General features: G+C 46.8%; 1 protein-coding gene across 16 annotated transcripts in view; it reads right to left on the bottom strand.

The window, feature by feature from the left end:
- Positions 1–27,973, bottom strand: part of LOC135507014 (type II inositol 3,4-bisphosphate 4-phosphatase-like) — a 333,119-nt gene that overhangs the window by 49,208 nt on the left and 255,938 nt on the right. For all 16 annotated transcript variants that reach the window (XM_064926488.1, XM_064926482.1, XM_064926486.1 and 13 more), the window contains 4 exons: positions 23,672–23,819; positions 15,760–15,890; positions 6,519–6,623; positions 3,331–3,439 (listed from right to left, as the gene is read on the bottom strand). In XM_064926488.1, coding sequence (XP_064782560.1) covers positions 3,331–3,439; positions 6,519–6,623; positions 15,760–15,890; positions 23,672–23,819 — 493 coding nt within the window. The remainder of the gene's footprint in view (positions 1–3,330; positions 3,440–6,518; positions 6,624–15,759; positions 15,891–23,671; positions 23,820–27,973) is intronic.

Here is a 27,973-nt window from a genome sequence, read left to right as displayed (position 1 = left end):
TTTTTCTATTGTGTTATTGACTGTATGCTTGTTTATTCCATGTGTAACTCTGTGTTGTTATTTGTGTCACACTGCTTTGCTTTATCTTGGACAGGTTGCAGTTGTAAATGAGAAACTTGTACTCAACTGGCCTACCTGGTTAAATAAAATTTTTAAAAGTGCCAAGGTCCTCTCTTTGAAACCAATAGGCATCTGTCTGTTTAATTAACTGCCTGGGAATAACACACACCCTATTTAGTTGGAGTTTCGCGTTTTGCAAGTGAAGATAAACCTTGACATCAGGGGACTCTATTAGGTGTATGTATTGTAGCCTGAACCAAACTGTCCCTGCTGTGACTGCTGCTCCCCTCCACACCCCAAAATGACCGTTAGGCAGTGTTGCCTGAGCAGACAGGCAGCCGCACAACAATAAAGGTCAGATACTCGGCAGTGCGTACAGCGAAGGAGCGACATAGCACAGCTTGCGCATGACACACACACACACACACACACACACACACACACACACACCTGACCTCATAAGCTGGGGCAGCCCTCATGCTGGGGCCCAGTGCGTGAACGCACAAGCACACACACACACAATTGGAGAGAGAGAGAACGAGAGAGAGAGAGTACTGTATAAAAACAAGAAGTGCTTCAACCTCAGCCCAGCAGTGTTCCCCCTTACAGATCCTGATGATGCACATTAAATAAACCTGGGCTCCAGCCAAAGTAAGCGTCTCTTATCACTGTACAAAAAGCTGAGTGATTCAAAGGAGGGGCTTGTTAAAGAAAGATTAGTCTGCAACGTCTACAGGGTTCAATTAAAAAGAAGGAAAAAAGAAAATCGGTGACTTTTCAAACAGCCATTTGGGTGGAAGGCATTAATGAAAGCTAAACGCACCTGCCCTGTATGTAAATAGCTTTGTAGGATACTGATGGGGCCCGAAGTGCAGCTGTTAATTTAACTTCCTTTCACGGCCCCATACTAAGAAGATATCGTTGGCTCCGGCTGTTGCTCCCATCCCGCTCTCTCTCCCTCTCCCCATCTCTCACCTCCCTCTCTTTCGCACACTCCTCTTCTATCCCCTCTTCCTTCCCAACCCACTCGCTCTCTTCACCATCTCTCCTGTCTCCACCCCTCCCTTCTCCCCCTTCGCTCTCCCCTCCCTCTCCGCTCTCCCCTCCCTCCCTCCCTCACTCCATCCCTGCTCTCCCCCTCCCTCTCCCCTCTCTCTTCCCCTCCTCTAGGTGCTCAAGATGAATGGCTCTTTTTTTGTCCTCCTGGTTCCACCTCCAGGTTTTTCATTTTTCCTCTCCTCCCTGTGATTCATTTATATGTCATTGAATAGTCAAGTCTCACATCTAGACTATTGTTCCCTTTAATCAAAGACTATTACAAAAGGCTCTTGTTCAAAGGCAGTGTGTCTGTCTGTGTGTGTCTACAGATTAGGTCTAACGTCGCTATCTATTTTCATAACATGACTTAATTTCAATTTATTTCAAAACACAAAACACGGTCTTCAACAGCACATTGAAGAGCACCTCTTGGCAGATACTCGAGTCAAAATAAAAGTGTCCACCATGGCATAACATGCAAATTAAGTCACGGGAATTGATTGTCCCCCATTGAAAGAAAACATGCAACTCCATTAAAATGCCAACGAGGCAAATAGAAGCAAATCCAAGATAACCATGGAGAGGAGCATGAAATCCCATTTTAGGGAAATAACTGACAAATGACTGGATTCCGGGTCAGACATGAGATGGGGCTTGGCAGTTGGCTGTTCCTCGATTAGCCAGGCGGAAAATTGAAAAATATAAGCTACAGTTAGCTAAGTCAAATATGAGACAAAAAAATATCCCTGGGTACTCCTTCCTTGCCCAGTCTAATCTCTCTTTCAAAGCAATTGATTTTACTTCAGTGGACTCTCTTCGTTCCAAAATATGCTAACTCTTATCGTAGTGTATGCTAGCAGATAAGCGTTGACGACTGGGCAAATTCGCTTGTGCAGTTCTAACTTATTTTTCTTCAAACTTCTTTTCTCTTGGTTTCATTCTTTCTTTCTCTCTCTTTCTTTCTCTCCATCTCCTCTCACCCTCTTCTTTGTTGAGCTCTAAACCCAGTGTAACTAATTGGCTCTGACATGGTCCGTAATGACTCGGCACTCGACAGAGAAGCTTTGGGGAAAATCACCTCTCATTTCCTCAGGCATCACTCAAGTGGCCACACGCTGAACCCATGACAACCCCCCTCCATCTTACAGCATGGGAAGGGCAAACGTCGACAAGATACAAAACGCTGATCTCAGATCGGAGGACATTAAACCGGCCATCTTGATTAACGACCCCAGGGCCAAGCTGTATACCTAAAACGTCTCAGAGTGAGAGTGCTAATCTCGGATCAGTTTAGCATTTTACCTAATATTGAATACGATGAAACGGACGGGGGAGGGCCTGATCCTAGATCAGCACTTCTTACTATGAGACGCTTTATGAATAGCTATGGGGGATGGTGGTTGGGACTGTTACTGAACTGTCACTGTTCTCAGTTCACCTAAATCACTATATTACCCCCATCGGGGTGTTTGTCAGGCCTTTTACGGCCCCACTCAATGAGAACATACCGATTAGACATGTCTGCTCCGTCAGAGAGAGAGACTCTACATCATGCACACAGCCACAGCCCGCGATGGGCGCTAGGTAATTGAATCAAACAGACACAATTCAATCACAGTCTCTCGGCGTGTCAATAGGGACGACTCAGGGTTATTGCGAAGGGACCTGGAAGATCCAAAATGGCCACCGCACAGAGAGAGAAGCCGGTGAGTAAATACAAAAAGCCTGAGTCAGTCAACAGTCTCACCGGCATTAGGGCCTACGCCCCTCCAGTCAAATATAGCCGTCAGTGGCAAACAGAGCAGATCCCAATTGAGTCAAACCTCCCAGCTCAGCTGTTACTAACAGTACTGCGTAGCCTAGCCCTACTTGCACAAATCAAATCCTTATGTCAGGACCAAATGAATCTGTCACTACCAATGCTGGCCCTGCTACATTCACCTGTCGTTAGCAGAACAAGCCTCACATGAAATCCAGTCAGAGACAGACTTACATCCATCCTTCTCTGTTAGTATCCTATACCTCTCCACCCTAAAGTGGGCCAATCCAAAAAGGCACCCTATACCCAGGCCAAAAGTAGTGCACTGCACTATACATGGAATATGGTGCCTTTTTGGACAAAGACACTTTAACGCTTTACTTAACCAGGAGGGTTGCATTTGGGTATGAATCTATTTTCCAAGGCAGCCCTGTCTCTGCTGCATGGTATGTGTTGTATAATGAGGCTCTCACCTCTTCTTCTCTGCCTCATGTCTGCTCAGTAGTCGCTGCAGCCCTCCGCCCTTAAAGCCCTGGAAGTGGGCTGCTGGAGCCCCCACCGTGATCACGTCATAGAATGCATCTGGGGAGGCAAGAAGGTGTCCCGCCTGGGGTTAGCGGGAACTGTGTTGTACAGTACAATACACCAAGTAGAGAGGAAGGGATGGGAACATGAAGAAGGGGGGGTCAAGAAGGAGGGGAGGGTTTGAGAAAAAGACAAACATGAGATAGAAGTTAATAAACTTTTTTTCCTCAGAAGGAAGGTGGAAAATTGTGACGCAGGAAAATAGTCATACAAGGTTTTGTTGGAATGTGTAATGAGGTCTGACAGTAGTGTGGACTGAGGAGAGGTGGTGATGAGTGTGTGTGTGTGTGTGTGTGTGTGTGTGTGTGTGTGTGTGTGTGTGTGTGTGTGTGTGTGTGTGTGTGTGTGTGTCTGTCTGTCTGTGTGTGTGTGTGTGTGTCTGTGTCTGTGTCTGTGTCCGTGTGTGTGTGTGTGTGTGTGTGTGTGTGTGAATCCTCCAGTGTGGTGGTTTAGGGCGGTGGAGGTCAGCTAACGAACGGCCTCAGGGACGGCAGAGCAGCCAGCCGCCACAGAAAGTCCTGTTTGAAGTCCCGTCGACAGCAATTACTGACAGCGCTGCTCTGAATGCGAAGGGTAGTGGTTGGCACTCGCCGCACGCTTCCGTCTTAATGATCCCATGGTCGCCGACATGGCCCCCTTGTCCCCCACCTCTCCCTGCTCAGCCCCTGGATTCTCAAACTTCCCAGCTCCCCTTAATTGGCTACTGCCTCACAACATACAGCGACACAATGAAATACAATGGTAAGCCGGCAACATCACTCACACGGGCCAATTTGCTCTAGCTGATTTCCTAGTGTGTCCCCCCTCCGCCCCCCTGTCTGCCCCCATAAATCGACTGGAGAACCATAGGGTGGGGGGGGGGCCTGTCTCTCTCTCCCTGGGAGGAGAAATTATTGCGGGCCGGTGAGATACATTTGAATAATTCATACTTACTTAAACGGGACATGGGAATGGGTTAAGGGAGATAAAATGTCCCTTTTACATAGCACAAATGGACACTGTTTCCTTACTCTGCAATTATTGAGAGGCTGAGGAATAAGGAGCTAATATCTTGCAATCAATATCTTAGCATTAAGTAGTTATTATTGACTTAACCTTAGCTCAGAGTTAGAGACCAAGCATTTATGCTATGACTATTGTGAATAACATTTACCATTGAACATTTCACCAAATAATAATCCAAGGAAAATTACGCAAAAATGTGAGGACTGTGGTTCGTATCCATTTAAAAGTAATCACATTTATTACAGTTACGCAATAAGAATACAATTTGCAAATGATACATACCAGAAATCTTCCCGATAAAAAGGATACAAAATATCCCTTTTACAATAAGTCTTAACAGCATAGAATATTCACCACGACAGTACCAACGTATATCAGGTGAACCAATGACTCCATGATCGAAGTTAAAGCTCTACTTTTATTCTTCCAAGAGCGCCAATTCCCTGCATCTCCTATTGTCTAATTAACTTCACTTTGATGGCCCCAAACAGTACAACAAAGACGTGAAAACCCACACAGTCTCAGGTCTAATCAACACACCTCAACACCGTATGATAAGAGCACACCTGCGTTGCTCTTCTTTGAACTATCCGCCCTCCGGCGAACAGAACGACAGTTTCTCTGTAGCAATAAATCCAATATTATTACAGTACAATTAAACATATCAACTGCCGTAGCTCTACCTGAACTCTTGAAAGAATCCAAACATGAATTTTGTCGATTCAAGTCCGTCTTTACACCTCTCCTGGCTTCAGTGACCCTAGGACATCTGTGGGAATGTCTTTTCCTCGAGATGGCCACAGATGTGATCGCCCCTAGATGGTCTGTCGTTCAAACAATGCCATAAATGGTGACCGAGTCATCATACTGTGCTCCCACGCTAGCCAGTCGCTAGTATCGTCACCTTCTCTCATTCTCTCGCTACATGATCAACAGCAAATCCAGATGCAAAAGCTATGCATGGTTTGGTTTGGTTTGTTTGGGAGGAAAGAAAAACTAGAGGAAATACTACTATAATTCCAGACAAGCACAGAAAACTAGGTGACTAACAGAAAGGATGCTGATGTCATTTACATGGATGGACACGTGTTTATCACATGCTTTCTTGGAACGTAAGGCAAAGTGAATCGTTTTTCACCCCGAAGGAAACAACTGCCCAAGGGAGTGACCAGGCTAGACTATGTGGAAGCCATTTTATCAACAAACAAAGCACCAACATGTATTTCAAAAGCTATTATGTCTTCTGAAACTTGGCAGCAGAAACCAAGCTGAACTGAACCAGGAAAGATCTCTTTCAACAAATTCTCCCTCTTTCTCAGGGGTGGTAGACTTCTAACTAACCCTTCTTTTTGACCAGACAGTCAGTGGTCATGGTTTTCGCTAACAGCTCCATTCCCCTTATTCTCCTTATTGTCCCTGATGTGCTGAGTAGTCGAGATCTGTGTCAAGGCTTGTCTAGCCTTCAACTTTACAATCAATCAAATGGTGAGAGAACTCGAAACTGCGGAACATTCCCCAAGAGCTAGCGTGTTTGCAGTTACTGAGCGCAACCCAGAGCTAGCGTGTAGAAGCATGTCAGCAGCCATAATGCATTTTGACAAGTCTAGGGCTGAACTACAGAGAGGTGAGTATTGGGGTTGGTTGTAGAGGGAGATGGAAGCTCTAAGCCAGGCTATTCTGTGTATTCCCTCTCAGGGCCAAACGCGTAGGGCTTCGTGAGACCATTGTCTGTCTGTCAGAGTTAATGTGCACTTGTCAGCGCCCCAGATGCCTCTGATCCGCGCCTTGTGTGCTCTCCTGACAAGAGAAGAAGTAGAGCAAAGGACGTGAACTCTTGAACTGTAGCGGCTGTAGGTGACGTTCAAGACCCCAGTGCTCATTCCCAGCAGCTGGAAAACCCCCATGAAGTTGTAATAGTCAGGGTTATATTCATTAGGGCACACCATAACCCTGAAAACTAAAATGTACATTTCTTATTGGACAAGTCCAGCTAGTCCTTCCCTGTTTTAATCCGTTTTTGGTGCCTAATGAATACAACCCATATGCTTTATAGGTCCATTTGGACACACACCTGTTTGTCTGGGACACGTCACCCTCATCCTCTGGGTGTGCAGGTTGATAGGGATGAACTCTAGATACCTCTGGGCCTTGCTGCAGCTCGGCTTGAACGACGGACCTGAAAAAGATAGCGAAGAAAAGATGTGTCAGTATTGGACACATTGCAAGCCATTAAGATGTTTATAACTGAAAGAGGCTTTCCACGTCAGGCAAAAGGCCTCATAGTAGAGCCCAGTGACACCCAGCACTCCTTCCCATCTGGTCTTGCAATGCTTAGTGGTCTCTCTCAAATCCACACTATTAGCTCAACTTTAAAGCGCCACTGCATCACACAACTAAGAATACGCAGAAAGCACCAAATCCAGCTTGTTCATCTTCAGTGTCATAGATTACAAGATCATGTTATCAAACTCATAGACCAAACACAGGAGCCTATCGGCTGCATGCCACCAATCCTTAAGGAGTCACACCCTTGAGTACAGAAATGTTTCGTCTGGACTCAGGAGTGTATTCATTACGCTGATTCTGTTGCAAAACGTTCTTTAAACGGATGCAAACGGAACGAAACGGGGAAGGACCTACCTGAATGTCCAATAGAAACCCTTGTTTTGTTGCAAAATGTAACGGTTTGCAACTATTTGGACGAATGATTACACCCCAGTTCATTACTAGCCTGTGCTTCTTATCAGGCTGAGCTCGTAGCTCCAGTTATGACCCTCACATGTCAGCACAGACAGAAATATATACCTTTTAAAAATACAGCTATTACAAACACCTATATCTTCTCATGGACACGTTATGCATAGCTACTGTATAATCACTTTAAAGCCTGGATTTACCTTCCAATGCAAGATACTTAGAAATATATATCACAGATACCAGAGACTTCTCCGTATTTCAAAACCAGTTCAATTTCAGATCAGGCCTTCCAATGCATCCACTAATATACAGTGTAATCCTCTAAGCATAGGATTTGATCCTCTTTTGCACTACTTGCTTTGTACCAAACTTCCAATTAAAACTGTACCCCCAAAAGATAAAGCACAGGCTTATGATGAAGATGAAAAACACTATCTGACGCTCCACGCCGGTAGCGTAAATCCTAAATATGTAAATAGAGCTGGAAAACTTTCTTTGAAATAGGGCTAAGCTTTTAAGAGCAGTCAAACAACGCAGGCTATCTGACATGTTGCGGTGTTTGCTGAAGGAGAGGGTATTTGTGTGAGTCAAGATAAAGGTAGGGAAAAAAACAGGTACACACACACATACACACACACACACACACACACACGAGGGAAAATCGTATTCTCCTCAAACAAACATTTGAAGTTCTCTTCCAAATGACTTCCACATCAAAAATGTTTAATTTGGTTTTCTCTCAATTCGATCAGAACTCTGTTTCCAGCTTTGAGAAATTCCACGCAACTCAAACAATCAATCAGACATTCAAACATGGGGGAAAAAACATGTTGATGTGTCTGCATGAGGACTGGATACATATACCCTTTTCCTGTGTATTCCATTTGTCAACGTAATGTTGGAATCCCAATTTAGACAAAAGTCCTTTCAGCCAAGACTATAATAAACTATTCCAAGTAGATGTTTGCGGTGCTAATTCCAAATATATATCCACAGGGACAAGCAAACGCAGGATACCAAAGTTATATGCTCAGTAATTTCATTTATTTAGATATCCTACTTGTGCTTTTCCCTGTGGATATATATTTTACATCCCATTTCCCCATCCCACCCAGTGTTAGGAGATACCCAGTGAGTGTTCACACATGCAGGAGTCAGTGTGCTGTCTAGGACACCACACGTGTCCCCACTACCACCCATGAAACATTTAACTGCTGTCTTCCAGTGGGCTACACTTACAACATGCTAGCCTGATGCTAGCACATTTGGTCTCCAGCTGCTTACTTATAGATGTCCACACAGGCTCCAGATTATTGACTGTACATTTTTGTACAGGCCCTACATGGGATGCTAGCTAGGGTTCAAGTCTGTTTCATTCCTTTGGCATGTGTGATGGCCAAATACCCAAATTATATCCGGCTATTTGTTTAATATCTGTATCACCACCCTTCAAAAGCTCCTAGTTTGGCAGCCATCTTGATATTCTTGTTTCTGACATCACATATTCATCTGTAGCATTTAGCTAAACAAGCCCTATGACCTCTCCCAGCTGTGCTAGATTGAAGGATCTCTGACAGCTAATGCCATCACTTCAGCTCAGTGGGCTGCCACCAGTCACTCTGTCAACTGTGTGCACTGGGGACGGGGGCTAATCGAGCTAGCGACCGGTGCGGGTTAGATGAATTAGCCGTATCAAATTCCCATCTGTTTGCCCAGGTGGTCAGTCTGTGTGACAGGAGGGAGCCAGGATAGTGACCCACACACAGCTGGCTGACCAGAGTGGAGGGTGTTGGAGTGGAGGGACTCTCTCATTCTGATTTAACCCTGATCTTACCAGGTAAGTTGACTGTGAACACATTCTCATTTACAGCAACGACCTGGAGAATAGCTACAGGGGAGAGGAGGGGGGATGAATGAGCCAATTGGAAGCTGGGTATGATTATGTGGCCATGATGGTATGAGGGACAGATTGGGAATTTAGCCAGGACACCGGGGTTAACACCATGGGATCTTTAGCGATCACAGAGAGTCAGGACACCTGTTTAACATCCCATCCAAAAGACATCACCTTACACATGGCAATGTCCCCAATCACTGCCCTGGGGCATTGGGATATTTTTGGGGGGACCAAAGGAAAGAGTGCCTCTTACTGGCACTCCAACACCACTTCAAGCAGCATCTGGTTTCCCATCCAGGACCAACCCTGCTTAGCTTTAGAGGCAAGCCAGCAGTGGGATGCAGGGTCTCTCTCTCTCTCAGCCTGAAGACACATTATGGGATGCCTTTGGATCGCTAACTTCAGAAACGGTTGTTCAATCCACTAACGATTACAGAGGTGGCAGAAAGTACCTTGTCCTTCCTGTACCAATCCATCCATGAACATAGTCAATATCGTCTTTGATTAGGGCCATTTCAATCGTCTGGAGAGTTCAAAAACATTTTCCAATGCAGTATCACACATCCTTCTAAATGAAAAAACCCAATATGTAGCAGTAGGAGCAGTCGCAGCATCCAACCAGGACCGATAGCTAGCTAGCAGCATAGACTTTAAAGAAGCTTAGCAGTGGGGGGGCTGGTGCTGAGGTAAGCAGAGGAACGCAGCGAAAGCCTCAGAGTTCACAGGCTCCTCAGGCCGCCTCAGGACACACTTGGCACAGCAAACAAGACTCCCAAATAACCACCGCCGGGACAGGAGGCCGGGGTTCAGATTGATGCTGGGATGGATTTGTGCATTTAACATTTTTCCTATTCTCCCTCCACTCCTCTTGTGCGGTGCAAACAGGGATACATTTTTTGGGGTGGCTCAGGGAATTCTCTCAGAGTGTATCCGAGGATTTCCTTTCATTCAAATAGCAGGCAACTTAGAGCTCCAACCGTGGAGGAACTGGAAACACACTGGTGGTGTCTGTAGACTGTCTACGATATACAGGACTACAGTGGCTCACACACTACTTCATCCCTCAGGTGCCTCTGTAACAATATAACAAGACTATTTAGTCTAGAAGGGGGACTTTGCTCACCATGATTGAAGAGCGAGTGACAGACGGGTCTTCACTGTAGCTGACCGAGGAAGGCCAACAAACATTCACTAACGGGATTAACCAAGCTTCTAATTCGTCGGCCGGCAAACAATAGGAGTGGGAGAGATGATGAATGAATGAATGGAGTTATTAGAGCATCTGAAGTATGCTGGGGTCATTCCAGCTTAATAAGTATGAATAAAAGGAAAACACCCGTTTTGTTTTTGAAACTGTGGAAGAGGATTTATTCACTCAACCCCCCCCCCCTCGACTACAGGCACAAATCCCCACAGACTACTGGCACACAACGCAGTGAGTCCATCCTCCTCAAACCCCCACAGGCTATTGGTACACAATGCAGTGCGCCCATCCTCCTCAAACCCCTACAGACCACTGGCACACACCGCAGTGCGTACATCCTCCTCAAACCCCCACAGGCTATTGGTACACAACGCAGTGCGTCCATCCTCCTCAAACCCCTACAGACCACTGGCACACACCGCAGTGCGTACATCCTCCTCAAACCCCCACAGACTACTGGCACACAACGCAGTGAGTCCATCCTCCTCAAACCCCTACAAACCACTGGCACACACCGCAGTGCGTACATCCTCCTCAAACCCCCACAGACTACTGGCACACAACGCAGTGAGTCCATCCTCCTCAAACCCCCACAGACTACTGGTACACAACGCAGTGCATCCATCCTCCTCAAACCCCCACAGGCTACTGGTACACAACGCAGTGCGTCCATCCTCCTCAAACCCCAACAGACTACTGGTACACAACGCAGTGCATCCATCCTCCTCAAACCCCCACAGACTACTGGTACACAAGGCAGTGCATCCATCCTCCTCAAACCCCCACAGGCTACTGGTACACAACGCAGTGCGTCCATCCTCCTCAAACCCCGACAGGCTACTGGTACACAACGCAGTGCATCCATCCTCCTCAAACCCCCACAGGATACTGGTACACAACGCAGTGCGTCCATCCTCCTCAAACCCCCGACAGGCTACTGGTACACAGGCTACTGGTACACAACGTAGTGCGTCCATCCTCCTCAAACCCCCACAGACTACTGGTACACAACGCAGTGCGTCCATCCTCCTCAAACCCCCACAGACTACTGGTACACAACGCAGTGCGTCCATCCTCCTCAAACCCCCACAGACTACTGGTACACAACGCAGTGCGTCCATCCTCCTCAAACCCCCACAGGCTACTGGTACACAACGTAGTGCGTCCATCCTCCTCAAACCCCCACAGACTACTGGTACACAACGCAGTGCGTCCATCCTCCTCCAAACCCCTGACAGGCTACTGGTACACAACGCAGTGCGTCCATCCTCCTCAAACCCCCACAGGCTACTGGTCAAACCCCCCACAGGCTACTGGTACACAACGTAGTGCGTCCATCCTCCTCAAACCCCCCACAGACTACTGGTACACAAGGCAGTGCATCCATCCTCCTCAAACCCCCACAGGCTACTGGTACACAACGCAGTGCGTCCATCCTCCTCAAACCCCCGACAGGCTACTGGTACACAACGCAGTGCATCCATCCTCCTCAAACCCCCACAGGATACTGGTACACAACGCAGTGCATCCATCCTCCTCAAACCCCCACAGGATACTGGTACACAACACAGTGCGTCCATCCTCCTCAAACCCCCGACAGGCTACTGGTACACAACGTAGTGCGTCCATCCTCCTCAAACCCCCACAGACTACTGGTACACAACGCAGTGCGTCCATCCTCCTCAAACCCCCACAGACTACTGGTACACAACGTAGTGCATCCATCCTCCTCAAACCCCCCACAGACTACTGGTACACAACGCAGTGCGTCCATCCTCCTCAAACCCCCACAGGCTACTGGTACACAACGTAGTGCGTCCATCCTCCTCAAACCCCCCATAGACTACTGGTACACAACGCAGTGCGTCCATCCTCCTCAAACCCCTGACAGGCTACTGGTACACAACGCAGTGCGTCCATCCTCCTCAAACCCCCACAGGCTACTGGTACACAACGCAGTGCGTCCATCCTCCTCAAACCCCCACAGGCTACTGGTACACAACGCAGTGCGTCCATCCTCCTCAAACCCCCACAGGCTACTGGTACACAACGCAGTGCGTCCATTCTCCTCAAACCCCCCACAGGCTACTGGTACACAACGTAGTGCGTCCATCCTCCTCAAACCCCCACAGGCTACTGGTACACAACGTAGTGCGTCCATCCTCCTCAAACCCCCCACAGACTACTGGTACACAACATAGTGCGTCCATCCTCCCTCCTCCTCTTCAATCTCACTTTCCCTCTCCCCCCACTTTCTCACCCTCTCACTTGTAACATTGCGACTAGCCACCACATACATACCTCTTTCTTACATCTCTCTATCCTCCCACTTCCCACCTTTCCTTTAATCACATTAGGTATCAATACTTAACCTGCTTGCTGCCTTCTCTGCCCGGCTCGTTTCGTGTTGTCTGTCACTGCGCCGACTTAATGCGGTGCTGGATTATAGGCTGCGAGGGCCCCCTCCTCTGCTGCACGGTGTCCAACGGCTAGCAGCTATCTTGATCATCACACAATGCAGCATCTGGCCATGCAGGGAGAGCTGTCATGAAGCATCTCAACCCACACCGCTTTGCCCTCTACTTACGAGATGGTGTGTGTGTGTGCAGGATGGAGCGACCATCGTCGCTCATCAGAGGGTCCAGGGAAAAAACACCTTGACAAATATCTCATTACGGAATGAGATTACGGAATGAGAGGTGTGGGAGGAAAAATCTATCACTCCATCAGGATTCTGGTCCGCTGGGACCCAAGGAAGCTGGGATATAGGGTCGATAGAGGGATAGAGTGAGAGAAAGAGCTGTTGTGGCTCGTACTGTGACCCATCAAGCATCGTGTTGTGGAAGTCTATTGAATTTGGTTGAGGACAGAAAAAGATCATTTGATAGTGCCAAATAATATCTGTCATTGTGTGTGTGTGTGTGTGTGTGTGTGTGTGTGTGTGTGTGTGTGTGTGTGTGTGTGTGTGTGTGTGTGTGTGTGTGTGTGTGTGGTGATTCAGCCAAACAGTTAAGTGTCTAAGTTTTGTTCTGCATCTTGTCAGTATGAATCAGCAGGATAAGCGTGTAAACCCTATCAATATCAGATGAAGCCCCCTCCCCCCACCCACACACACGCACGCACGGAGTAGCACTCAATCAGCTTCCCCTTGTCAACAAAATGATTATCACGGAATTCTTCATTATCCCCCTTCACCCGCATAGAAACTTTGTTGCTATGGAAACTAACCCAGCAGAAGTCAGAAACACGGGAGAGTGTTTTCTGCTCTCCAGGAAGAAGGGAAGTGGCAAAGAAGAAACAAAGGTGACTCGAGGTGGTCATCGGTCCCCAAGGCCTCAGTCCTCACCCAGTGTCATTTTTTTTTACCCAGGATTAAATTCCGGATCTAATCGACATGTATCAATTATTCAAACATTAGTCCGATGAGTTCAACTCGATATGTGACATTGACTGTCTGTATGATAATGTAAAATATGTCATTCTGTTTCATATAGGGCTGGGAGGTTGGCTTTCCTGGCTACGTTACCTGGCCACATTATAGGCTATTAGGGCCAGAGTTTTTCTTACTCAGGTCTTGTTTCTCGTTCAAGGCAGCAGCTACTCTCCCTGGGGTTTATTATCGATCCCCATTAGGTCCTGCCAAGGCAGCAGCTACTCTCCCTGGGGTTTATTATCGATCCCCATTAGGTCCTTCCAAGGCAGCAGCTGCTCTTCCTGGGGTTTATTATCGATCCCCATTAGGTCCTTCCAAGTCAGCAGCTGCTCTTCCTGGGGTTTATTATCGCAGCTGCTCTTCCTGGGATGTATTATCGATCCCCATTAGGTCCTGCCAAGGCAGCAGCTACTCTCCCTGGGGTTTATTATCGATCCCCATTAGGTCCTGCCAAGGCAGCAGCTGCTCTTCCTGGGGTTTATAATCGATCCCCATTAGGTCCTGCCAAGGCAGCATCTACTCTCCCTGGGGTTTATTATCGATCCCCATTAGGTCCTGCCAAGGCAGCAGCTACTCTTCCTGGGGTTTATAATTGATCCCCATTAGGTCCTGCCAAGGCAGCAGCTACTCTTCCTGGGGTTTATAATCGATCCCCATTAGGTCCTGCCAAGGCAGCAGCTACTCTTCCTGGGGTTTATTATCGATCCCCATTAGGTCCTGCCAAGGCAGCATCTACTCTCCCTGGGGTTTATTATCGATCCCCATTAGGTCCTGCCAAGGCAGCAGCTACTCTCCCTGGGGTTTATTATCGATCCCCATTAGGTCCTGCCAAGGCAGCATCTACTCTCCCTGAGGTTTATGATCGATCCCCATTAGGTCCTGCCAAGGCAGCAGCTACTGTTCCTGGGGTTTATTATCGATCCCCATTAGGTCCTGCCAAGGCAGCAGCTGCTCTTCCTGGTTTCCAAACAAATTAAGGCAAACAAATGCAATAAAATAAAACAGTACAATTATTACACCACTACATATCTACATTATATTTATAATACCACCATACATACAGTATGTTTGTGAAGTCCAAGTCCATTTGTGAGTCCATGTGCTAGCACTGTGCTAGCACTCTTCACAGTCCGTATTGTTCCATAAGGTGTAGTTTTATCAGTTTTTTTAATCAGATTTGACTGCTTGCATGAGTTACTTGATGTGGAATAGAGTTCCATGTAGTCATGGCTCTGTGTAGTACTGTGTGTTTTCCAGAGTCTGTTCTGGACTCGGGGACTTTGAAGAGAATCCTAGTAGCATATCTTGTGGGGTATGCAAACTGCACGCAGAGACATAAAAATTATATCCACATGTTCATCTGACTCTGGGGAAGTAGATACAGGGCTTGATTGCCAAAATCCCAAAGTGTCCCTTTAAATTAGTTGACAATATTAGTGAATAATAAAAGGTTAAATAAATAAAATATATATAATTTAAATACACTATATTAGGCCCAATCTTTGGAACCTAAATATGGCTACTATACTGTAATCACTACATCCAGTGGATCTGGATGATACTGCTTTAGAGCAGACTCATTAGAAAAGCTCTGATCAATACATGTGGATTATTTCATTCCTGTGCTGTTTGTAAATACCCATAGTGAACCTTAGTGAACCTTGTTCCTTAGGCTACATACTGTATATTAACATGGGCTATTTTTTAGCACTTGTGTGATATGCTTGATTGTTTTTAATCACTTTACTAGGAGGCTTATCAGAGGTCTGTAGCCATGAGGTCTGTAGCCACATTGCCATACAGAAACGTTGGCAATGTGGTAAACAAAAACAAGAAAAGGCCAAACAAAACCCAAATAAGACGATTCAGCAAGGGTGTTCACAGAGAGGGATTTCAGAAATGCTCGCTTCTTCCCAAGGGTACCTCTACCCTTTTAAGAGGTAGAGAGCATTATAGCATGGTATAGGGCACGAAGCACTGTGTGTGCATAGTGTAAATATGTGTGTGTATAGTGACTCTGTGTGTGTCCGTGCGTATACAAGCACGTGCATGCTTGCCTGTGTGCATGTAGTAAGTCGTACCAGTGATCTTATTCAGCTCAGCCAGGGTCTCCTGGTAGGCAGCTATCACCTGTCCATAACGGCCAATCACCTCCTTCCTCAGGTTGTCCCAGTGGGGAGACAGTTCCCCAAGGTCCCTCAGCTCCTGTATCCTGGAATGACAGGGGATCCACAGGGAATGTCAATAAGAGATACATGGATCGTTACGGAGTACAGGAATTTTTCAACCGGACTCTGTCGGCTCAGTTCAATCAAACTCATATCCCACTGACACAGAAAGGGAGAGAGAAAGTAAGGAGAGCGACAGAGTAAGAACAGAGAGAGAGAGAGACAGTAAATCAATCAATACATTTTATTTGTAAAGCCCGGCCGAGCAAGCAGAGACATAAGAAGCACAGTGGCCAGGAAACTAAAATAACTCCATAGAAGGAAGAAACCTAGAGAGGAACCCGGCTCAGAAGAAGTGCATATCCCTGTTCTGTCTTTACTGGGTAGAGATATACAGGAATGTCACTGAGAGGATACAGATCATTACAGAATACATGCATGCATTTTGTAAATCAAGACATTCATAAAGATTGCTTTGGCAGGTTCACCACAACCACATACAGTATTATCCAGCAAAACTGAACCTATTCTATGACCCCCTGCATCATCTAATGCTGTTGTGCTGGCTCATGGCCAATAGCACGGTTAGATTGCCTCCACTGTGACTAATGCTGTTCATTGTCTTCTGGTTGAGTCATATGACCCTAACTGTCACAGTGGTGAGTGTATTAACAGACCGTTTAACACCTCTCTGATGCATGCAGGAACACACACACACACACACACACACACACACACACACAAACACAAATGCGCACACACACACACACACACACACCATTTACCCCATCCCTGAGCCTCACTGCTTAGTCGATAGACTGATCATTATGAAACAAATCCCACCCTCAGGCTAGAAGCCATTTTGTCCACTTATCCACTCATTTACCATCATCACCCCTTCTTCTCTTCTCCCAGTCAGAGACATCCTACCACCCAGATCCCATTAACCAAGAATAAACCCCTCTATCTAACCCTCTTCTCTAGTTTGTCAAAGTCGATCGTCGCGGCAACCGGATTGATCTCGTAGCGAGGTGTGCGTGTGAGGCGTGTAGCCGGAGGGCCAAAATACCCCTACACGTTGCCATTAGGGGCCCGAGGTAAACTGAGGTCATTGCCGAGGAAATAACCACCCGTCGCCGGAGGCGTCCAAGCTGATACCCAGGCCACCGCCTGTGTGTGAGTTGTCCTTAGCCGGCTGGGTCGTTGTTATCATCTGAATGGCTGTGATCAGACGTGATATGAGACACGGTGTCTGTACTATCCACTGTAAAGAAGGTCTTGATCTCAATGATACGTAGGGGGTTTCGGTGGGCTATTTGCTTTAATAGAGATGTGTTATTCCTGACAACGGATCCAATGTTTCTCAGACTGCAGACAGTGTGGTGCTGCTAATCAGACTCACTAAAATGTCAATTAGCCACTATAAGAATATGTTATCAGACTGTTTGATCTATTCTAATTAATTTGCAAACGTATCATCTTTCGAAATGTTCGCATGATGTGTATTTTGTCAGAGATTAAGGGACATTTGCAAACATATCATCAAATAATCTAGCACCACCCTCATGAAACGCAATTGACAATGGCACAGAAGTAAACTTAGCCAGATAGATAGTGCCATGCTGCCCAGGTGCAGTTAACATTTCTCCATGACCCCCCTTTCCACCTTAAAGTGCACCCTCTCTCTACGGTAGTTAACATGAGTGACGCTATCCGGGGTCCTTGGGACGTCCCTACCCTAAACCCTAGCCCTAACCATTTTACATTTCAACTTCAATGGGGTAGGGACATCCCAAGGATCCCTGAGAGCAAGGACCTACTTTAAATAGGCGCTATGGCAGACCTAGCGGTGGAACACATTGCTCTGTGACCAAGACGCTGTTCGGCTATGCTCACAGGTGAGTTGTGGGTAACGGCCAGAGGGAGCATTGATTCAACATCATGGGAGAGAGTTAAAGGGATAGTTCCATGATTTTACATATTTATATATTTGTTCCCTTATTAGCATTTCTTGACAGTGGCTAGCTCAACAAAACCAGCGTGGATTGCAGTCCTTGTCCATAGACTGATTTCAAGTAACAAAACATATCTAAAAACATGTAAAATAGAGTAACTACCCCATTAATATTGATTACCATAAGTAATAGTGACTTATCTAGCCGAACCAAGTGGGCTTTTGACTTTTCGCTTCCAGAATATTCCGTAAAAAGGGAACTTCAGTATCTCATGCCGGTGTCTCATTACGAGCTAAGATCAGCCACCCTTAATTGTGTGGAGATTTCCTCAGAGAACAATGATGAGTTCCCATGTAAAGTTCCCGACTCAAAGCCTTCCCGTGTAGCCTTAACACTTTCAACCAGAAGATTAGCATCTTTGTAAATTAGTCCGCGCACAAAAGGCACCCGATTTCTTTTAAAACAGAACAAAAATATTCTCCAGGATCAGTTTGGGGTAGAATAGGGAGAAAAAAATGATTATTTCTCTTTGTTCTGTATGGTAATCCGACACCACTGCTGACAGAGATAATGATATTGGCCCTCTCGCAGAGTAGGAGATGGGGACGTTCAGATAGGTGTCGTTTCGGGGGGGTTGGGGTAGTGATGTTTAAAGTAGACCCACTCCATGAGGCCTCGATTCACCAATCAAACATATTGTTCTAACCCAGCCATCCACTTGGGTTTGGAGAGGGCTCTGATGCTCATGAGAGAATGCAGTGTGTGTGTGTGTGTGTGTGTGTGTGTGTGTGTGTGTGTGTGTGTGTGTGTGTGTGTGTGTGTGTGTGTGTGTGTGTGTGTGAGAGAGAGATGCTCTCTCTGTGATGCTGTCGGATTCCAGCGCTATAGCCACGTTGCTTTGTCAAACACCATTCCCTCTTCAGCAGATTGCAGCCATTCAGTGTAATCCATATTCTTCTGTCTAAACCACTGTTATTTGTGTATCAAGAGGCGTCAGCTCCAGCCCAGACGGGTTATTTTGATGCTGGGCAGACAGCAATGGTTGGGGGTCAGTGGGTGAACATCAGTGTGTGGGGGAGACTGAGTCACAAGCCTTAAGAGGGACAATGAACAGGGAAGATGAAGGAGGGAGGGTAGAAAGCTATAGATAGTACACTGCAGTGAGATAGAGAGAGGGGAAGAGAGAGATAGACGGGGGGGGGGGGGTGACAATGAATCACAGGCCTTAAGAGGGACACTGAGTGGGGGAGATGAAGGAGAGCAAGAAAGAGTGAGAGAGACAAATGCAGAGAAGATTGACATGAGCGAGAGACTGAGACTTGAAGAACAAGACACAGTAGGGAAGGAGGGCAAAAGAAGACAGAGGCCTCAGACAGACAAGCAGAGAGAGAGGCAGACAAGCAGAGAGAGAGAGAGACAGACAAGCAGAGAGAGAGAGAGACAGACAAGCAGAGAGAGAGAGAGACAGACAAGCAGAGAGAGAGAGAGACAGACAAGCAGAGAGAGAGAGACAGACAAGCAGAGAGAGAGAGAGAGACAAGCAGAGAGAGAGAGACAGACAAGCAGAGAGAGAGAGACAGACAAGCAGAGAGAGAGAGAGACAGACAGGCAGAGAGAGAGAGAGAGAGAGAGAGAGAGAGAGACAGAGAGAGAGAGAGAGAGAGAGAGAGAGAGAGAGAGAGAGAGAGAGAGAGAGAGAGAGAGGTTATGTTCAAACTGACTTGGACAGATGAGGGGTACAGAATACATTTTCCAAAGAGCAAAGACCTGTCATGTGAGAGACTTTATTTCATGCTGTGTTATAGTGGCCTGTTCAATTTAATCACCAAGAGCTTTGGGCCTGGGGTCAATATAACCTGCGTGAGACGACTCACAAACAGAAGCCTCCTTCTTTACAACCCAAGCTGCCTCCTTTACTGTAGACGGCCAAGTACAGAGAACTATAGCCTACTGATTTCCATATACTGTGCTTTACTGAAATGTAGTGTAGAGAGGCCACCAACCAAAGGCAGACCGCTGTGATGCTCTTTAGTTCACAGGAGCAGAAGATGATCAGCTCACTTCCTCCTTGTTGAATGGGGAAGGAGTGAGGGCGTAGCTCGGAATTCATGAAACAATCAGATCAATTCATTTAAAAAAAGGCTAAATATTATTTAACGCCCACGCACACATCCATAATTGGGAGACTCACACACAAAGAGCCACACAAGAGCTATACACCCACACAAAAGGACAAAGATTAAACAGGCATGTTGATAAGGTTGGAACATGGCTGTCAACATCAAAGGGAACGAGGGATGAAGAGAGGAGAAAAAGAGATGCCACTATTAGCATAAAGTGATGCCGGGGAAGGAGACTATGCCACTTCACAGCGTGTGTGTTGTGTGGGTGTATCTTAATCATTAAAAGGGTAAAGCCTGATTGAGTTTTTACACAGAACTAAGAGGTAGCTAGAACGCCTGAAATCGTTTAAAGAGGATTACAAGCAAGCTCTTCAACTCCCCATCTACCTGGTAGTGAATAATAGATACACATTGATGTGTGTGGGTAAACAAACTCAATAACGTACTTGTGTTTTTGAACATGTGTCATACACACCCATGGTATAGTGGCAGAGCGAGATTGTTTCCTGAATAGTCCTTAATTGCTATATCCATAACTTACAAATGAACGATATGTTCCCATTGATTCCTGAACAAGAGAACATCTAAATGCCTCATGAGCTTAGTTCAGCTGTCATTCACCATCAGAACCCAGAATATCCGCTTGTTTTACTCCAATGTTTGTAAACAATGTAAACATAAACAAATGCTGTACAGCCTCAAAACACTATCATTTTTATGGTCAGTCCCTGCCTCCAAAATATGGAGGGTCAGTGCTTGCATCCATAGCTCCGTCTATGAATTTAAGACTTGTTACATTTCTCCATCCCGTAGCTATTTACCTAAACAGAGGTGGGGTGAGGGCTTTGTTATACTTTCAATGAAGGACTCTAACTTTAAAGTATTGCTCTACTCAGACTGCAAGTCTCAAGAGAGGTTAGAGTCTAGAGGCAATAGACCAGACAATAACAAGGCTTAAATAATAGCTTTTAAGGGCGGGAACTTGAGGGAAACATTGGTCTGAGAATGTTCTAATCTAGAACTTGAGGGAAACCTTGGTCTGAGAATGTTCTAATCTAGAACTTGAGGGAAACCTTTGTCTGAGAATGTTCTAATCTAGAACTTGATTGTTCTGAGAATGTTCTAACCTTGGACTGAGAATGTTCTAATCTAGAACTTAGAAACTCTGAGAATGTTCTAATCTAGAACCTTGGTCTGAGAATGTTCTAATCTAGAACTTGAGGGAAACCTTGGACTGAGAATGTTCTAATCTAGAACTTGAGGGAAACCTTGGTCTGAGAATGTTCTAATCTAGAACTTGAGGGAAACCTTGGTCTGAGAATGTTCTAATCTAGAACTTGAGGGAAACCTTGGTCTGAGAATGTTCTAATCTAGAACTTGAGGGAAACATTGTTCTGAGAATGTTCTAATCTAGAACTTGAGAGAAACCTTGGTCTGAGAATGTTCTAATCTAGAACTTGAGGGAAACCTTGGTCTGAGAATGTTCTAATCTAGAACTTGAGGGAAACCTTGGTCTGAGAATGTTCTAATCTAGAACTTGAGGGAAACATTGTTCTAAACTAGAACTTGAGGAAACCTTGGTCTGAGAATGTTCTAATCTAGAACTTGAGGGAAACCTTGGACTGAGAATGTTCTAATCTAGAACTTGAGGGAAACCTTGGTCTGAGAATGTTCTAATCTAGAACTTGAGGGAAACCTTGGTCTGAGAATGTTCTAATCTAGAACTTGAGGGAAACCTTGGTCTGAGAATGTTCTAATCTAGAACTTGAGGGAAACCTTGGTCTGAGAATGTTCTAATCTAGAACTTGAGGGAAACCTTGGTCTGAGAATGTTCTAATCTAGTTTAATGACTTGGGATTCCAAACTAGTGGGCAGATGGGGACACTCCATGTGTTCCAAATGGAAGCCTACCCTTTAAAGTGCACTGCTTTTGACCAGGGCTCGTAGGGCACTATGAAGGGAATAGGGAGCCATTTGGGATACTGCCACTGACCATGAGATCGACCGCTTGGGACTATATGACGGGCGGGGGATTATGAGGGATTGCTAGGGGACGGCGGGCGTGTTGAGGAACGATCTGTCCTGACAGACGCTCATAGGGACCCTGAGGGAAGAGAACACTGAGATCCTCTTACCCATCACAGTGGCTTCTCTCTTATAAACTGATTAGGATCATCTATTCACTGGCAGGATCTTAACCTTTCCTTTATTGAGTACAATGGCAAAACTGGACCTGCCAAGGGAGGGTTAACTGACGGTTAATGAGGGTTAACTGTGGTTAATGAGGGTTAACTGTGGTTAATGAGAGTTAGCTGTGGTTAAAGAGGGTTAACTGACGGTTAATGAGGGTTAACTGTGGTTAATGAGGGTTAACTGTGGTCAATGAGGGTTAACTGTGGTTAATGAGGGTTAACTGTGGTCAATGAGGGTTAACTGTGGTTAATGAGGGTTAACTGTGGTTAATGAGGGTTAGCTGTGGTTAAAGAAGGTTAGCTGTGGTTAATGAGAGTTAGCTGTGGTTAAAGAGGGTTAGCTGTGGTTAATGAGGGTTAACTGTGGTTAATGAGGGTTAACTGACGGTTAATGAGGGTTAACTGACGGTTAATGAGGGTTAACTGACGGTTAATGAGGGTTAACTGACGGTTAATGAGGGTTAACTGTGGTTAATGAGGGTTAACTGTGGTTAATGAGGGTTAACTGTGGTTAATGAGGGTTAACTGACGGTTAATGAGGGTTAACTGACGGTTAATGAGGGTTAACTGTGGTTAATGAGGGTTAGCTGTGGTTAAAGAAGGTTAGCTGTGGTTAATGAGAGTTAGCTGTGGTTAAAGAGGGTTAGCTGTGGTTAATGAGGGTTAACTGTGGTTTGAAGTTAAAGAGGGTTAACTGTGGTTAAAGAGGGTTAACTGTGGTTAAAGAGGGTTAACTGACGGTTAATGAGGGTTAACTGACGGTTAATGAGGGTTAACTGTGGTTAATGAGGGTTAACTGTGGTTAATGAGGGTTAACTGTGGTTAATGAGGGTTAACGAGGGTTAACTGACGGTTAATGAGGGTTAAAGAAGGGACATTAAACTCCTAAATCTAATTTTGTCAGATGTTTCCAGATGTCAAAATCATCAGACTACTATTGAGGTATGAAAACATCTGACAAACTTGAATGTCTGCAATAGGAACATTCTGGGGGATTCAAACGTCATCTGGAATCAATTTGGTTACAATACACATCCCTTCTTCCTCATCATCTTGTGGCCACTTTGACCACTAATTAGCTTACAAGTTAAAGAGCAGAGTCAATTAGCGACACAGTACCTTCATCTTCCTCAAAGCCACTCTCAGCTCGATAAAGCTCTAGGACTTTTGTTCAGAACAACGCAGTGTTGGGGAGTGAGAGAGTCTCTCCCTCTCCCTCTCTCTCCCTCTCTCTCTCTCCTCTCTCTCTCCCTCTCTCTCTCCCTCCCTCTCTCTCTCTCTCTCTCTCTCTCTCTCTCTCCCTCTCTCTCTCTCCCTCTCTCCCTCCCTGTGGTTGGATTTAGGCTTAGAGTAAGGCTGTTACAGGTCTGTGCTCTCCCTATGCACTGATCCGATGTCAGTGTTGATGTTGATGTCTACCTCCTGTGGTTAAATTTGGCCTTACCTGATCCTCGATCAGCTGCTGTTTACCTTCTCACAAATCACTGTGCTTATAAAGACAAGTCATTATCCCATACGTAATACTGATCCAGGATCAGGTTTTGCTTTTGCTTACCTCCTCATGTCTTCCTGGATGTAGAGGTGGAGGAGCTGTCTGGGGATGCTGAAGGACAGAGTACATTCCTCCATCTGCTCTCTCACCAGCATCCATTTACTATCCACCGTCTGGAACTTGTAGACCTTACAAACCGGGTTCTTAAAGACTGGGAGAGGGAGAGGGAGGGAGAGAGAGAGAGGGAGGAGGTGGAGGGTGAGATGGAGAGGGGGAGAAGGAGGGTAGAAATAGGGAGAGAGAGTGAGAGAGAGAAAGAGAGCGGAGGGACAGAGGGTGAGAGGGCGTAGGGCGAAGGGAGAGGAAGAGGAAGGGAGGGGTGGTAAAGGGGGGGATAAATATGGAGAGAGGTAGAAGGAGGAGAGAGAAACCGAGACATACAGTATCAACCATCACAGCATACTGAAAATGATCACATACAACTTCAAAGACATTTCTAAGTTTCACAAACATCAACCAGACGATGTGGTTTGGTTCTAAACAAACTTTGATACCGAGGAAGAATCCAAAGACAAAACTCAAACCCTTCAAAAAACGTATTTTCATGTGGCATGTGCTGCAAATGAAATCCCATAATCAATAACAGTGTCTGCGATAGATAAGGTTGCTGCTTGCCTCATCTTCCAAGAGCCGCATCTCTCTCTCTCTCTCTCTCTCTATCGCTCTTTCTCCATCTCTCTCTCCAAGACTTAGAAAATGAAGAATATAAGAGATCTCAGGTTAGCCCATTAAATGATTCTTTCATTATTAAACAATTGCTTCATTGGATGTGATTCCCATTTGAATGGTTTGTTTATGACAGAGCAGTGAAGGGAAGATGGTTGACTCCCCAAACGTTGCCTCACCATCTTCTCCTATTAAACCCCATTCAACCCTTCCACTCCTCTTCCTTTTTCTTCCTAGAGTGGCTATTAGCAGCAATCATGCGGCAACCAAAAAACAGCTTTAATACTCTTATCAGTGTGCTGGCAGTCGCTGGGCGAGAAAGCCGGAAAAAGCTGTACGCCTCAAACAGCTATTCGCAGTTCGCTGCCGTTGCTCCTTCTCTTAGAGACCACGCTAGCGTTCTGGAAGGAAGTCACTCAATAGTAATAAGCTGTAGCGCTCCGATAGTAGTAGAAGAGACTTCACCATTGAAGACGGAGGCTTCAAGATGTGTAATGCTTCCAAAAAAAGCTATACGGCACCGAGGGTTGCGAATCACAAGTGTGACCCAAGCACTTATTCCTCCCTTTTTAAAAATAAAATCACTTCCCCTCTTCCTTGTGAAGCTGCAACCAACCAACTAACAGTGGTAATGTCAGTCCAACTCCTGGAGGAGAGGAGAGAGGAAGGGGAGGAGAGAAGGGGAGGGGAGAGAGGCGGAGAGAAGGCGGAGGAGGGGGAGGAGGAGGGGGAGGGAGGGGGGAGAGAGGCGGAGGGAGGAGAGGGGAGGGAGGAGGAGGGGAGGAGGGGAGAGGAGGAGGGGAGAGGAAGTCGGAGGAGGGGAGGAGAGGAGGAGAGGAGGGAGGAGTCGGAGGGAGGGGGGAGGAGAGGAGGGGAGGGGAGAGAAGGCGGAGGAGAGGAGGGGAGAGGAAGTCGGGAGGAGGAGAGGGAGGAGGAGGAGGAGGAGGGAGGGGGAGAAGAGGAGGGGAGGAGGGGGGGGGGAGTCGGAGGAGGGGAGGAGGAGGAGGAGAGGAGGGAGGGGGAGGAGTCGGAGGAGGGGGAGGAAGTCGGAGGAGGGGAGGAGAGGAGAGGAGGAGAGGAGAGGAGGAGGGAGGGAGGAGGAGGGAGGAGGAGAGGGAGGAGGGGGGAGGGGAGGGGAGGAGGGAGAGGGAGGAGGGGAGGAGGGAGGAGGAGGAGGAGGAGGGGAGGAAGTCGGAGGAGGGGAGGGGAGAGGAGGTCGGGAGAGGAGGGGAGGGGAGAGAGAAGGCGGAGGAGGGAGGAGAGGAGGAGAGGAGCGGAGGAGGGAGGAGAGGGAGGAGGAGAGGAGGAGGAGGAGAGGAGGGGGGAGGAGGAGGAGGGGAGGAGGGGAGAGGAGGGGAGAGGAGAGGAGGAGGGGAGGAGGAGAGGAGAGGAGGAGGGGAGGAGAGGAGGAGGAGGAGGAGGAGGAGAGGAGAGGAGAGAGAAGGCGGAGGAGAGGAGGGGAGAGGAAGTCGGAGGAGAGGAGAGGAGGCGGGGAGAGAGAAGGCGGAGGAGAGGAGTAAGAGGAAGTCGGAGGAGAGGAGTGAGAGGAGGGGAGGAGAGGAGGAGAGGAGCGGAGGAGGGGAGGAGAGGCTCCATTACCATATGCACCCATTTGCCATCCATTTACTTTCCAAGGTGCGAATTCAATTCAGAGACTGGCCCTCACTCCGTCATCCCTTTTCAATGCCTTATTCTGAGCACTTTGTCCTGGGTATTCCGGGTCCCATGTCCCATACAGAAGGCAACAGAGCGTTGGAGAATGTAGTGATAACCTTGTGATGTTCGGGCACAACGAGGGGCGGTGTGGCAGTGGAGAGACCTTCTAATTGGCGGATAATGTATCAGAGGTTACTAGATTACTAGAGGCACTGGGGCAGGAAGTAGGAAGGTTGACTAGGACAGACTAGAGCCAAACCCATCCACCATAGTTACTGGAACCAGGCTAGAAAGGACCATGTGAAAAATATGATATCTGATCTGGTAGAGTATGGCTGAGGTCGGCAATCAACACAATAGTGTGACAAGTGAGAAATAAGAAAGGGTTAAACTCCCCCACCAGTAGAAATCGACTAAGCTGGCTAAGGTTAGCTTAGCATGCTAGCTAATTACACTGACAGCTGTCAGACAGTGGCCTATTTGTCATTTCTCTGCTACACCTGGAAATCACCACAACGTTCCCACCCCCAATTCCTGAATATGTATTAGCAGCCTGCGTCAGTCTTCGAGGTGGAGCCTAAAACAAGGATTTTCTTTCTAGGACAGGAATTACTCGAAATAGGTGCGGAAACTTCCTCTGAGGCTTTTTAAGCCATTATTTTTTCATAATCATTATATTCATGATTACATCAAATGAAAAAGTATAGCTCTGATTTGAAATGGAGAGTTTAATCTTGGATTATTAAATGACACTGTTGCTGCTGCTGTGTGGAGAGGGACAGGATTCTAGAGGGCATTTCAAAGAGTAAATCGGAATTAAAAAGAGAGAGGGAGAGGTGAGAGGGACAGATTGAGAGAGAGATGAAGGGATGACTGGTACTTCCTCCTTGCAGCGGACACGGTCGAAGGAGCAGATTAACCTCTGACCTCTCCCCGCCGCCACGCTAATCTGAAGGCCAATCAGATTGCTCCTTCCTCTTCTCCTCACACCTCTTAAGGAAATTACTTCTTCCCTGGGCGCCCCCCCCCCTCCTGTGTGTGTGTTTGTGTGCATGTGTGTGTGTGCATCCTTCTCCGCTCTCCCCCCTCTGAAAGGTAATACAAGTGAATGGCGAAATTGCATTAGTCGATCTCTCTAAGTCTGCGGGGAGCGTGTTATAGTGATGGGACGCAGCTGTGCCACCCGCCTTCCTGCAACCCACCCCGCGCAGGAAGGCGGGTGGCACAGCCCCCTGGTGCCTGCCTCTCACTAGCTAATTGCGACAGATAGTGACAATGACGACGGGTATAGAGAACAGAGCTGTAAGGAAAGTCATACCAACACACGCTGAGGACGGAAATAGAGACAGAGAAAAAGACGAAGATAAGACTTTCTAGAAAGTACCGGGATACGATAATGAGGAAGGGAAAGAAAAAAAGAAAGCATAGAAGAGGAGGAGTTGGAGACTCAGAAGGGTTTCTTTTCCCCTCTGGAGAGGAAGGAGTGATGAGAAAGGGAAGGAAGGGCTTTATATTCCCAACACCGCAGGGAGCCGTGACCTTCTCAAGTCTCTCCTTCTCCTCCTCCCTCTTTCCCTCTCTCTTTTTTCTTACTCCTGGTGTTTCTGCTCGATTCTCCCCGCTCCCAGTGATCGAGTAACAAGCGAAGTGTGTTGCGCCATTCGGGGGCTTCTCCCTTAATTGGTATCACAGGATCGACGTGGCGCCGCTTCCGCTTGTCTGCCTCTCCAGCCAGTCCACACAGAACAGATACAGAACCAGGACTGGAGCAGCCAAGGGAGGCAGGCAGACTTTCACCTTGTCTGGGGATATAATTACCTGCTTTAAAGGGGCACTTCACCATTTTATATACATTTTTTTGTACATCATATTAGTCCTGTCCTGCACCCATACCAGTGTCTAGATGTTTGAAAAAGGCATTTTCTACATTTGGTAGTCAAATAAAAAAGAAGAAAAGGTCCCACTATGATGTCATCGGAGACA

The sequence above is a fragment of the Oncorhynchus masou genome, chromosome 20 (assembly GCF_036934945.1).
Source record: "Oncorhynchus masou masou isolate Uvic2021 chromosome 20, UVic_Omas_1.1, whole genome shotgun sequence".
In the NCBI taxonomy this organism is placed as follows: domain Eukaryota; kingdom Metazoa; phylum Chordata; class Actinopteri; order Salmoniformes; family Salmonidae; genus Oncorhynchus; species Oncorhynchus masou.
Note: the sequence above shows the minus strand (reverse complement) of the source record. Positions and strands in the feature narration are given on the sequence as shown.